The sequence below is a fragment of the Geospiza fortis genome, unplaced genomic scaffold, assembly GCF_000277835.1.
Source record: "Geospiza fortis unplaced genomic scaffold, GeoFor_1.0 scaffold217, whole genome shotgun sequence".
In the NCBI taxonomy this organism is placed as follows: domain Eukaryota; kingdom Metazoa; phylum Chordata; class Aves; order Passeriformes; family Thraupidae; genus Geospiza; species Geospiza fortis.
The window spans coordinates 1,350,104-1,364,091 of NW_005054392.1; the positions used below are offsets into that span (position 1 = coordinate 1,350,104).

The 13,988-nt window shown below is 36.3% G+C and overlaps 1 protein-coding gene across 2 annotated transcripts in view; it reads left to right on the plus strand.

The window, feature by feature from the left end:
• The first annotated feature begins 6 nt into the window (after nucleotides 1-6).
• Nucleotides 7-13,988, plus strand: part of AHI1 (Abelson helper integration site 1) — an 84,740-nt gene continuing 70,758 nt past the window's right edge. The window contains exons 1-7 of one of the 2 annotated variants that reach the window (XM_031060853.1): nucleotides 7-200; nucleotides 3,426-3,497; nucleotides 4,323-4,444; nucleotides 10,608-11,218; nucleotides 11,767-11,927; nucleotides 12,230-12,443; nucleotides 13,369-13,558. In XM_031060853.1, coding sequence (XP_030916713.1) covers nucleotides 3,488-3,497; nucleotides 4,323-4,444; nucleotides 10,608-11,218; nucleotides 11,767-11,927; nucleotides 12,230-12,443; nucleotides 13,369-13,558 — 1,308 coding nt within the window. In that variant the 5' untranslated portion in view covers nucleotides 7-200; nucleotides 3,426-3,487. The remainder of the gene's footprint in view (nucleotides 201-3,425; nucleotides 3,498-4,322; nucleotides 4,445-10,607; nucleotides 11,219-11,766; nucleotides 11,928-12,229; nucleotides 12,444-13,368; nucleotides 13,559-13,988) is intronic. The other variant, XM_031060854.1, reaches the window with a different exon arrangement.

The following is a 13,988-nucleotide window of genomic DNA, read 5'->3' on the forward strand; positions in this document are numbered from 1 at the left end:
CCTCCGCTTTTCACGAGCTGTGTAGTTCACCGGGGTGACATGCGTGGGCATTGCAGTGAACGCACTTCTCCGTGCCTCCGTGTGCTTCTCCATGCCTGGCACCTTGGCTCCACAGCGGGGATGCCTCCCTGCACGCGGAATGCCCGTCTGGATGCGCATCACATCCTCGCTAAATAATTGCCTCGGTTCGTCCAGTTGTGGTGTGTGCTGGGGATGTCCCTTTGTATCTTTTAAATCTACCACTATTGTTCTGGGCACAGCAGAATGTCACATTGGAAGTTAAAATACTGAGGGTGGTCTCTTGCTGAGAACACTTTTTCATAATGAGCATCTAAGATAAAGCAGAAACTTGAAGCTTAATAAACAATAAAAGTCTTCTGTATTTCCTTACATAGAACTGAAGTCAGTAATTTTGCCATCAGAGTCTGTTCTCAACTTTCTCTTGACTATAGGTGCCAAATTTCTGGAGTAAAAACCCCAACCTGACAGTTCCTATGAAGCAAAAACTTTCTGACACATTACTTCTAGAAAACCAAGGGTAGCACCAGCTTTTTAAGACTTTTATTAGTATGAGTGTAAAGTTTTTACAGGCACATCTAAACTGGTAGAAAACTGCTGCACTTTTATTAGTTTTTACATAGGTGTTTACCTCATCTGTCAGTTTTCTGGACTGAAATACTGAATTTTCATTAATAAAACTAGATTTTTTTAATGTCAGATTTGTCAGTAGTGAAGAGATTCATCTCCATGTAATTTTGCTGCATAATTCTGAGCTGAAGCTCTTTTACATCTCAGAGTAATGATCCCTTCATGTAGCTGAATTAAAAGCCTACTAGTAAAACCCAAGATTTCCCTCTGTGATTCAAAAGAAATAAACAAGGCCTGATGTTCTACTGGTTTTCAGCCACTGAAGTTTGTGCTCACTTATTGCAAGGAAAGAAAAATGAGGAGTGTAGTTCAGGAAAATTATAAGTGTGTAACTATATTTTTTCAGCTCAGTTTCCTAAATGGTTATAATTAGGTAGGAAATTTGTCACTTCCCATTGCATAGTGCAAATTCTGTATATTCTGCTCATTGTAGTGTGGGTTTGATTTATATCTTTTATTAGTGGTCAGTAAAAGTGGGTTTTGTGTGTGGTGACCCATGTGGCAGGTTTAGCAGAAAATCCCTGTATTACAGATACAGAATATAGCAACTCAATGAATATTGTAGAATACTGTGAAAAGAGGAAGAGTTTAATGTAGAATCACTTTATAAATACAAATAGAATATTGGAGAAGAGCAAACTAGGTTATTTTCAGGAAAGTATAGTAATTGGAAGTTTAGGCTTTATAAATTTGTATTGCTGTTTATTCCTGGTGGCTGGACTATGTCACTTTCCAGGTATGTGTTTTTGTCAGTCTTGGATTGTTTTATATTTACTAACATGGGTGAGATCCAATCTGATCAGGCAGAAATACATTTTAACAAAATTAATGGTAGCTGAGCTTACTCAGACTGGGGCATGGTGGTTGCTGAACTTTGACACACAATTAAATCTCTCCTATTCTAAGGTGAGATTACGCAAAGTAAACAGCCTTGTCCTTATCCTTGTTGATTAATGATCTATATTTACACAAGCCTGATAGTTGCTTTAATGCAGCCTGTCAAAGACCATGAAGCTCTAAATTGGAAATGCTTATTAAACAATAGTAGCCCTGTCATTAGAAGACTTTATCTCTTAGTTTTATTGCCACAACAGGCTAGACACTGAATAAATAAACAAGCAGCAATGCAGTCGTTGGTGAATTTTGCTAATTCTTCGTTTTACAGAGAGTGCTTGTAGATGCAGGGCGACCGTAGCATTTGGTAAGGTGTTTGTTCCATTATAATTAAAAACTAGCTGTAAAACTAATATTTTAACCAACCTATAGGTTGGTTGGTTTTTTTGGTGGACTGATTTATTTAACCTTTGACCAGAAGCTTGCTTCTGTACTTAGAATAGGTATGAACTTATTTAATTTTGCTTTTGTGTACTATATTGTCTCTCATAGTTTTTTGCTTTAATTTCTTGTTTCTAATTAGTTTTTGAGGGTTTGTTGAAATCATTCAGCTAATTATAAGATACTTTTCCATGTTTCTGTGGTTCTCAGTCAGTAATTAAAGTGATAGAATCTGCTGTATTTTTTGAATTTATTTAGTTTTCTACTCTTCTAAATTTTCTAGCCAGTTGTGAATTGACTACTTGGAAAGCAGCACTTAGTAACTGTAGTACTTTTAAAATGCCCATTAGGTTTAACCAAGTATAAATTGCAAAAGCAGTTTTATTTTTTAATGGTGTTTTCTCTTTTAATTTATTGTAAGAAGTGTTATTTTAAAGGATTACTGGTTTAGTAGTGACAGTAAAGCTTTGCTGTAGGAGTCAGAAGATGTTTTAGATAGTGAAAGTATTGCAACCTCATCAGTGTCATTTCAGGCATAGTTTGGATGAGTGTTAGGTAGCCTGGACCAAAATGATGTGAGAATAATGCAGCCACACATCCTGGCAGCGTAATGCTGTGCCTTAATTTGTTAGGATCAGTGCAGTCTGGGTGTCAGGGAATGTTGAGTTACTGATGTCTAACAGGAGGTGTTTCCTAGGGAAAACTCAGAGCTGTTACCTGGCGGGCTGTGGGGGCACAGGTACCAGAGTTCTTGCATGGAAGGCTGAGGGGAACATCCCACCTTCCTAGGAACCTACATTTCCTTAGTTCTGCTGTTTACAAAACAGCTCTTTGTATTCAACTTTTTTGTAGAGCAGTCTGAATTTTCTTGATGAAAAGATAAATCTGTGTGATATTTTTATTTGCCTTCAAGCTTTGTTTGGATTGCATTTACTGACATTTTTCCACAAGCAGGAGGGCCTAACAATTTTTTTTTTCTTTAGAGAAACGAGTTTCATGTAGTTGCTTGTCTGCTTTATAAAAATACAAATGCTTTATATAAACATAAATATTTAGAGATTTGTAATAAAGTTAGATTTGCTGGCAGATACTAACCTTTGTATTGAAAACTGTCAGCCAGCTTCCTCAATGATACTGTCAGGAGAGGAATCTGATTATAATGGCTTCAATATAAATGGTTTCCTGGGTCATTATTATTTAAATAAACTCTTGGATTTTTTAGAAGGCTGAAGGACAACAGTTCTGAATTATTTGGTTACCACCCAGAAATAGCCAAATAGCTAATTAAATTACTGTAATGTTGTTTTTTATTTGCCCTCAAATAATAAGTATCAGAGCTGGGATTTGATAGCAGAAAATTTCTAATAATTTAGACAAATAGAGAAATACTTATTTCTAAATAAAACATAGTCATCCCTAATACTAATTAGCACAGATTTAATTACTAACTTGAAGTCTGTGGACCACTTTTGCTAATGACAGTTGTTAAATACTTTAAATAGAATGGTGAATTCTGAGGAAGAAGCAGCTGTTGTGTTGAGCCACTTCTAACTGAGGACTGAAAATGCGAGCAGGTAAGGTACTTTGTGTTTGATTTCCTATATATATTTTATAGTTAGAACTAGGTGCACATGATAGAAGTTATTTCTGTCTTATATAAATCCTTAATGCTCCATTGTCACCTTTTAGAGTTCATGATTATAGCTGGTTTTCAAAGTGTTGTTAGTTTCCTATTTTATGTTCAGGGGCTTTTACAAGTCCTAATGACTGTGGTAAATATGCTGTAGCTGAAGATTCAACAGCCTTTTTCAGTGGTGTTCCAGGTTGCATTTTCAATTTTTAGTTACAAATTAAGCATTACCTGAGGAGAGCTAGAACACCTAGTGCTTCAAGGGTTGAAATGCTGCTGATGGAAGTATCATGATTCACAGAAAGGCAAGAGTGCCAGCTTCTGGCCCTTACAGGTCTGTCTCAGGGTGGTGCTGCTCTGGCTTCCAGACCCAGTAAGAACCCAGAGCTGCTGCTTCACCTGAAGACAGTGTGTCACTTCTGCTCATAAATGGGGAGGGCAGTAATCTATCCTCTGCTTTGGCTAGCCCAAGTTTTGTACTGATCCTGTGTGTGCTCTTCAAAATGTGCTCTCTTCAGGAGACAGGGTAGATGGTGCTGACTTCAGCAACAAGTGAGAGACTGGTGGGTGTGTGTCTGTGCAAAGCTGCTGAGTTATCCTTGCATGAGTTGTGTTGGCAGTGGAAATTCTTAACAAAGGCAATTTCTTGGTAAACTTTCCCTGATAAATAATTCTCATCCTTGGCAATTTTAGAGCATGATTATTCACTTTTTTTTTAGCAATGGTGATTAATGAGATAGCAAATCATACTCTTGATTTCTTTTTGCAGTTGAAAGTGAGGCGAAGGCAAAAACCAAAGTCCGCTTTGAGGAGATCTTCAGACGCCATGCTGGTCTAGCAGACACAAAGAAGCCAAAGAAAAAGAAGTTTGACTCTCAAGAGAGTATTGTGGTGAGTTACAACACATGCAGGCTTTGGTTGCCTTCCTTAATAGAAAAAAGATCAGGAAAATGTATTGCAGAAAGGAGATGTAAGCATTTAAAAAAAAATGAAGTCTAAAGTATGTTTCTACATATACTCCTTGCTTTTGGTGTGGATTTTGTTTTCTTCTTTGTGTATCAGAATAGCATCCTTGTAACTTAGAGGTATGGCAAAATGATGTAGACTATAATAGTGGTGAAAAGAAAGTGTCACATGCAGGCATGCACTTGTTTAATGTCCATCAGTACTTGCTTTTCCATACCCCTTTTTCATAAAATTTTTCAAATTCAGTACTGACTTTACTGGCGGTTTATTAGATGTTTGAGGGCTAGTAGAATTACATCTGTGAAAGTATTTAATTTTGAGAGTACTTCATTGGTGTAATACAGGGATATCTGTCTAATACAGCTGTGAATTGAGAACTGATGAGAAAATACAATAATATTAGAGATAATAATTAATTATTCCATTTTCTACTATTTTTAATCTCAGTAATCAGTGAATTTCTGCATGTGCTGAGCTTTGTGTTGAGTCATTCCTTGTTCGCATGTCAACTTTCTTCTGTAGATTTTGACCTCAGCTTGTGACTTGCAGCTTAGGAAGGTTCTATCACCCTGACTTTATAGTTAGGTGACATTTTTGTTTGTGGTGTATCTGTCACTAAAGGAGCCTCAGAAATCCCTCTGAGTTATGGTTCATATTGTAGTCTTTTTCCTGAAGAGCAGAATAAAAGTTCAATATGAACTTCTTCTATATATACCTGATTATTGACTTAGAAGATTTGGAATTTGGAAAGAATGTAAATTATTTAGAAGACAAATGTTCTGTTTTTTTAAATTTTCCTCCTGATAGGTTTTATATTTTTAGTCTTTTTTCTTAAAATTGTGTCCATATCAGATTCTGGAAATGAATGTTCCTTCATTAATACTCATTTAAGACAAATGGGTGTTATTTCACATAATATCATAAATGTTAGATGTAGTTATATATATTAAGTATATTCAGAATAGATACATTAAACTTAGTATTGCTAAATATTTGGTCTTAGGTTGACAATTTGAAGTTGGATTTTGTATGGACTTCTAAAAAATTTATATTCCTTGATGTATATGCTATTTAGTCAATAGTCTATACAAAGAATCGACTTGATGTCAAAAAAATCGTACAGAGAGTTAGAGAGTGGGTTTTTTTCCTTATTTACTGGCGTATATGTAGATAAAAGACGAAGTTCTTTCTCAGTTAAGTTTACTTTTTTATGAAATGTGAATTTTTAATTCTGTAATATATAAATATTTTTGAACACATAATTGGATATTCATATGCTACCACATATTACTTGTAAATATTTTAAGCTTGCTTTGGTTTTAGAATTGGCTTCTATTCCAGAAGTCTCTGATGTGAAACACTAGTGTTTTGGAGTTATGTAGAAACACTTAAAATCACAGTGACCAGAATCAAAACTCAGTGGTATGCAAACAAATTAAGAAACATTTTTAGGATCAGTGTGGGAGGTCAAATTTCTGCTTTGTTGAAGCTATAAATGTTACAAATTAAACCACTTAAAAATTAAGGACTTGAGGAGAGCTTGTATTGAGACTTATTACTGACCATTTGGAGTATTTCCTTAAAGTGTGACAAAGTTGCAGGAGCTCAGGTTGGTATTTTCCATGCTGGTTGCATTCAAGTAGAAATTTCTGTAAAAGCTTCAGCAAATAAACAGTCATGTCTCTGTAAAAATAAATGTGTGTGGGAGTGGAAGAGTAGGTAGATGGAGGAGGTTGGCTGGTTTTGTTCTCGTTTTCTCAAGTTCATATGATTTCACAGCACAGAGTTTCACGTATCTTGAAATAATGTGAAATTGGTCAGTGATGTTTGGCTTCATGTCATGTACTTGCCATAAAAGGTCTCCCAGCTTTGATCAAAAACAGGTCATGGTTCAGAGCCTATTTCCACTTGAAGTGTTCCAGCCTGTTTCCCTTGTCTTCACTCTAGCCTTTTTTAAAGATTAATAAGACTTTTTCCCTTATAGTCCACTGTTTCTTTGAAACCTGAGTTCTGGAGCTGCAGGGGGTTGCTCTGGTTTTAGGCGACAGAAGTGAGGATAAGGAGAGTACCTGCTTGCTTACCTACTTTGCTTTGTGTACCTGTTGCCTGGAGAGCCTGTCTGGACAGCCGGGAAGCAGTCTGCTTGGAAGAGGAAAGGTTGATGTCTGTAGGGCAGGATGAATTTGAAGCCACAACTGATAGGAATGAAGAGCTTCTAATGGAGATGGAAATACACATCAGGTGTGGCCAGTGAAAGCTCTGCTTTGCTGTTCAGTAAATAGCTACTGGGGCAGTGTGTGTGAAACCTAAAGGCATTGTGGAAAAAACAAGGAATTGAGACACAGTCAGAAAGTGAATTTGCTAATGTCCCTTTTAGGGCAGCGACCATATTTATTTTTTACCAATTGTAGCTCCTGTTACAACTTGTTAGAATGAGGCAAGCCGCAGATCAGGCAGTGTCCAGGTACATTAATCTGTCTAAAGTCATCATGAAAATGAATGAATTTATTTCATTCAATTTAAATTCTGTGGTTGAAGAGAGGATGTCTAAAAACTTTCTACCAGATGAAAAGGTTAGATCACTGTATGGAAGCAAAAATTTCTTTCTTAGACTGTAATCTGATCAGATTACAATATTGGGATGGACAGGCATTAGTAATTTGGGTTTTGTGTTCAAGGCAGGGCTGCAGCAGATTTATCTGGTTTGTAGGCTGAAGGCACTGAATAATTGTTGAGATTTCCACTTGATTTTACACCTTTGTTTCTTGTGCATAAAATAGGAGAACTGATAAGAGTTGACTGTATAATTGATCTACACATTTTTTCAATGTTTTCTGTTGGAATTTGGTGGAAAAATTCGAAGCCCATCATCTTATCTGTAAATTAAAGTTCTTCTAGCTTTGAGTGTCTCTATTTTATAGCCTTTTACAAGCAATGGCAGTAAAATTTTTTTCCTAGTACATTAAGATTTTCTTAAACATCCCACCCAACAAGCCATCATCACAAGTACATTCAGTAACAATTCAGCTGTAGGTTAATGGTCTTTTACAAACAGTACATATCAGTGTGGGGGGATAGAATATAAGAAAATAAAGATAGTGTAGAAAGTAATCTTACCCCTAAGGAGTTGCAGCTGTGCCAATTATCAAAGATTAGGAACAGGCTTGACTTGAACAGGCCACAGCTGTAACCAATAAGAAGAAGAGTGCTATAAAAGAGTGGGGTGGCTAGTTGAAAAGGGAACTGGAGTCAGCTACTTTGTGGAAAGGAAAGAGTCAGTGCTCAGAGGAGCTGCCCATGAGAAGCACCAAGAAGGTATGAAACTTTTATGATAAGGGGACAACAGTATGGAACCCCTGCAATATAATGGTAACGTATCAGCACTTCAGTGGGCTGGCGGTGTCCATCCCCAGTTTTTCAAAGTGTGCCTGTGTTATTATGGGCAGGAATTCAGGTACCTCTGTAAATCAGGTTACACAAGTTTCAAACCGCCATGACAAACTCTCTCTAGGATGCCAGCTTCCACTCATGTGTGTTTGAGAAGTCCCTGTGAAAAGGTGTAAGTCCTTTGAAAAGGCGTTGTCCCTGCTGACACTTTTGGGGCGTGAATGGCAGTGATGTGACCTGTCATTGACTAATTGTGGTGTGAGCATTGAGTGTCAGCCCATGTGTGTGCCCCTTGGCTGGCATCCATCCCCTGCTCCTCAAGCCAGTAGCGCAAGCAAGGCTGTTTCCGGGGGGGAGTACTTCCTCTGTCCTGGTGTAATGTAGCCACAGAGCTGTTGTGAAACAAAGCCTTCTTATTTGTTCCACATTTTAAGCTGAGAAAGCTAGGTTTGGGTCACCAGCCCTCTGGAGTTATTTCAGAGACAGGCCTGTCTTACTGAGCTGCTTTTCCAGCCTAACTCCTTTCTCTAATTCAGTTCAGTGTGTATGTATTGATGATTTCTCTTAGTTGATATCTCTCAGTCCTGTGTTTCAGAGAATCTATACCAGCATTCCCACCTCTGCCAGAATCCTAATCTGAAGGTTTTAATGAACTTCTTGGCTTTTACTTCATTGCTTTGTAACTTCTTTGCATCTTTCCTCTCTGTTTGATTATGTCATGTAATTACGGCATGTGGGAAATGTGGCCTGAATTGAGATTGTACAGGCTTTTTATCTGAGGAATTTATGTTTGAACTGCTGAAGCAGCTTTGTGCTGCCTGCAGTATCTGTTAATGTTACTGAAATTTGCTGTAGTTTGAGATTGTGGTGTGTTTTCTTTATAGGGAAATGGCCTCAAGTTGTACCAGAAGAGGTTTAGATATTGGGAAATTTTTATTCCATTGAAAGGACATTCCGACATTGGCTGCCCAAGGAAATAGTGGGGGTACCATCCCTAGAGTTGTTCAAAAGGCATGTGAACGTGGGGATGTGGTTTAGGGGTGCTGGGTTAATGGTTGGACTTGATGATTTTAGAAGTATTTTCCAACCAGCCTGAGTCTATGAATCTATGATTTTTTGTTTGTCAGCAATAATAAATACAAGTTCTAGTAAGTATTTCAAGCCAGCTTTTGCATCAGGTAGATTCCTTTAGGGAGATTATTCTTGAGTATCAGAGTTTTTTTAGAAACTCTTGACCAGGTCATAGATGAGGGCTTTTTGTTTAGGATTTCTCAAATAATTCTACTTGCACTTAGTGGATTGACGTTTTATCGAATACAAAATCAGCAAGACCTTAGTTATTGGCCACTGTTGGGTTTTAATTGTCAGTGTGATTTAATCTTTATTTCTCATACTCTACAGTTAAAGTTATTCACAGCAATAAAGATAAGGAAGTGAACAATCTATTAGGAACATTATTCCATTTTGGGGTTTTTCTTAGTTTATACAAAGCTTGCTCTTTAATACTTTCATTTTCCTTACTCTTCTGTATTTCAAGTTATTTCTATGAAATTTTCCCCATCCTCTTGAATCACTGACTTACAAATAGATATGATGTTAGTGGTTTCTTTAAGCATGTATAAGATGAAAATCAAAGGATAATTTTTTTATACTTATTACACATATTGTCCCTTTTTACAAATGTTTGAGACAAACATGATTCTATGACTGGGAGTTGTATCCTGACTAGAAGGGAACAATGTCTGTGTTTATTGAGGAAGGTGTTGGCAACTAAAACTTTGTAGGCAGATATGTATATTTTCTCCAAACATTTAAATTTGCTTTTGTTGTGTTTTAAAGCCCTTTCTAATGTTTCTTGTTGAAGCTCTAAGAGAGATTTCTGCAAGACAACAGCATAAATGAACCTCAGTGACTTTATAGAAGTTATATCAAAGAGCAGAGATCTCTGTGTTGGCCTGACAGAATTAGACCTCAGTTACCTGCTGTGTTCTTTGGGATTATCATAGAATCATAGTTTGGATTGAAAGGAACTTTAAAGGTTATCTAACCCAAGTGCCCTGCCATGATCAGGTATATCTTGAATTAGATCAGGATGCTCAGAGCCTCTTCCAGCCCGACCTTGAACATATCCAAGGAAGTAGGGAAGTGTCACTATAACCTTTAGTAGCCAGAAATAGCAACTTGAAGAAGAGAGGAAAGTTTACAATGTTTTTTGTAAAACGATCAAGAAGTGCTTGAACAAATGCATTAGCTGAAATTTAGTTCAGACAAGTGGCTTTTGGTATAAGAGACTGCAAACAACCAAGCCTGAAATCTGTCTCTAACTTGGCTTTTCAGCGGCTTAAAGTATTTGTTTTTGTGGTGCATCAGGTCTTCTCATCCTCCACGCTGTAAAATGCTGGTATCTGTTTATGGAGTAGACTTTTTGATTTCCTTTTTGTACTGGATATGTGTAAAAGTCATATGAAAACACAGTGTAACATTGAGGCTAAGGTGCCCAAATACCAAATATTTTTTTTTTAGTGTGAATTTTCTGTTGACTTTCAGTCTGTTGCTTGTCAAATTGAAACAACAAAATAACTAGATCTTTGATTTAATTTTACTTTGAGTAATGTTGCTGAAGGAATGACATGAAGTGCAGTGTTTATCCTTGGAACATGATTTTTAGTAAAAATGTGTTTTATGTTCTTTTCATTTATAGCTTGATACCTTTAGAAATAATATTGATCTGTCTAAGGAAAGTGTGAATGATGAAGCAATTATAAACAACACATATAAGCCTGAAGAAGAGAGCCCAAGATTTACAAAAAATAAATTAAGAGAGAAGGCGTCAATTGCAAAGAAAATAAACAATGATGTTGTTAGTGGAGAAGAGAATAAGCAGCCAAAGTCGAATAGAAAGAAAAAGAAATCACTGTTACAAGAACAATTTAATGAGGAGGAAGATCTATATGAAGCTAAATTGGGGAGTTTTGAAGAAAAGACTAATGATTTTCCAAAGAAGAAAACAAAAAGTAAATCACAAACAGATGTACCTGATCAAGAAGGTGATAGAAAGATCAAAAATTCCTTGACTGAAGTGAGAAATGTAACTGAATTAGAAGAGGAAGAGCAGCTAATTCAAGCCTATCAGCTGCATGTGGCTGAGGAAGAGGCAAATGCAATTAAAATGAAAATGAGAAAGAAACTTAAAGAACAGATGTCTGAATCTACCTCCACTGTTCAAAGGCATGAAGTTGCACTGAATAATGAAGTGGGCAAAAAGAAGAAAAAGAAGAAAGAGCGAGCAGTTTTAAGTGAAGCTGAAACAAGGTAACATGACAAACTGTGAATCTTACACAAAATGTTTCATTTTAAGATAGGCAGCAGCTTTCTGAGAAATTGGTCATGTTTTCTAAGTGATTAACTGGATGATTCTGTTATGAAAAAATAGTACTAAATCCTTTCTCAGAAGGCTGTCATGATTAATATTTAGCTCATGGATTCTTTTTAACTTCTTTTTAAAATATTCTTCATTGCTATTTGATGTTTGTTTACTGTGGAATTCACTCTTAACTAATGTAAGATAGTTTTGTGCATGATTTTTTTTTTTTAGTGATAAGTGATGGCTGTGATCCAGCAAAAAGGTATTTGTTTAACTCTTCACATAAATGGTTCTGCAATTGTCTGGAAATTAGGAGGAAAGGAAGAGGGGAGAGCACTGAAAAAGGCAAGACACTAATGGGGCTGGAGGCTGTTACGTTTTAAAGATACAGAGATGATGAATTGGAGAATTTCAAATGGATTAATAATGGAAATGAGTAATTGTATCAATATATGCAGTGGACTGCAGTTGCTGACAGTGATCCATTACCTTGCAGTGCAATGTCCCTTTCTGAGCTGCAGCATCATCATACAGAAGCAGGTGGCAATGAAAGTCAGTCACCTGAAAGATTGTTTACATCAGAAGAACAGAAACTGGAGGGAAGCACGGAAAAGCAGAAACCTAAAGCCAAGAAGTTTAAGAAGAAAAGCAGAAAAGGTCTACCAACAAAATGTTATAATACTGTACCTACTTAGCTGTGCTTTTCTTTGTGCTGCTACAGAAATACTTGTCCATTGTAGTAGCACAGAAGTGATTGAGCTGTTTGAGTTACTTGTATTTCTTATGGTACTCTAATTGTATCTCTGTTCTTCTAATTCTGAGGCTCATTTGTGAGCATGTTTATTTGATAAATCAGTCTAAAATATTGAAAATTCATTTACTGTAAGTAGTTTTGAGTTGAGACAGAAGTTACTATGTTCCACTAGTGACAGTTTGTTTACTTTGCTCCCAATTTCTAGAAGAGACCACAGAAGTTGCTGCAGAAAATGATGAGGAAATGAAGAATTCAGAAATTTCAACTCAGTCTAAATTTGGTTTTGGCGATGATCTTGTTTTGGGAGTTTATATCCATCGATTGGATCAACTTAGAATTGATCATTTGGTATCTCATCCTGTGGTCAAAATCCATATTGTTGATCAGAGAAGTGGCTTATATGTGAAGAAGGATTATAGGTGACATTTAATAAACTGTTTCTATTTTATCACTGATTACAATAAATAGATATACTCTTCCCTACAAAATTAAATATGAAAATGAAAACAAGGGGGTATTTTAAGCTTGTGTAGTTGTTCATTAGTTTCTACATCTATGATAATGTGTATACATATATATATATATAAATATACACATACATACCATAAATGGGAGTGATATTTTTCTTTTCCTGTTGGCACTTCTAAATGCTCTGCACTGCTGTATTGCTCTTGAGGCTCCCCAGAGCAGTGGTCACAGCACCAAGCCTGACAGAATTCAAGAAGTGTTTGGACAATGCTCTCAGGCACGTGGTGTGACTTTTGGGGATGCTACTGTGCAGGGCAAGGAGTTGGACTTGATGATCCTTGTAGGTCCCTTCCAACTCAGCATATTCTGTGAATCTGTGATATTTCCAACATAGTTCATTCTGTGTTCTTCCCAGAGATAAAATTTCTCAAGTGCCAGAAATATGTAAAAGCCAAGAACATGTAAACAAAATTAATGTAGTATGTCTGCCTTTTATATTAAGAACTTTTAAAATCCTTAAATAAAGTCTAGTTCTTTATTTTCTTAATTACTTCAGTTGCTTGTTTCCACTGTCATTATCCATAATTTTCCTGAAACAAAGTTTTAATGGGGGTTAAGCAGTAGACTCCACCATGATCATCATGCATTAATTTGCTAACAGTAACTTAATTGTTAGGATTTTCAACTTCAGCCTGTAGTTTTTCTATATGCATTGCAAATGGTCTTAAATTTTCTGTGGGTTTAGAAAATTTTTTCTGGAATCAGACAAATAGTATCTTATGTGTTTGTTAGCTTTCATAATTGAAAATACTGTTTTGTTCAAGGCTGTTTTTTAAATGCTCTAACAATTGTAATTCTTTGGAAATCTTCAAACAGCAAGAAGGAAGATTCATCTTATGAACAAGGAGAAATAGAGCACATTCTTCCTATAATGACACAACCGTGTGACTTTAGGAAGTTTAAATCAACAGTTCCAGAGTGGGAAGAGCAAGTAATATTTAATGAGCGTTTTACTTATTTTATTCAAAACACTGACGAAAACCCTCAGGTTATCCTATTTTTTGAGGTAAGATGAAATATTTTGCATCCGATTTATGCACATTCTGTGTTTTGGTTTGTTTTTCAACAGTATCTATTTGATGCAATCGGGTGTTTTATTTCAGGGTGTTTTATTGGGTTAATAGCATAGCTCTAAGGTACAAAGTCAAGTGGAGATACCAAAAGTGAGGTGTTTTATAGGAAAGGAGCCTGTTTTAATAGTAACAAGGAGTACAAAGCTTTCTTACCAAATCGACTCTCTAACTTCTGGAGAAGGCTGGTAAGATGTGGTGGATATAACTCTTTTCACATTCTTGAAATCTGAAAAGAGGTTTAACTTCAAGAAACTCAAAGGTAGAATTTGTCTGTGTGTAGCAGCACCTCATTGTACCAATGAACAAACTCTTGGCATTGTTTCTATTAACATTTTATACATCCACCTCTCCTGTCCCAGTCTT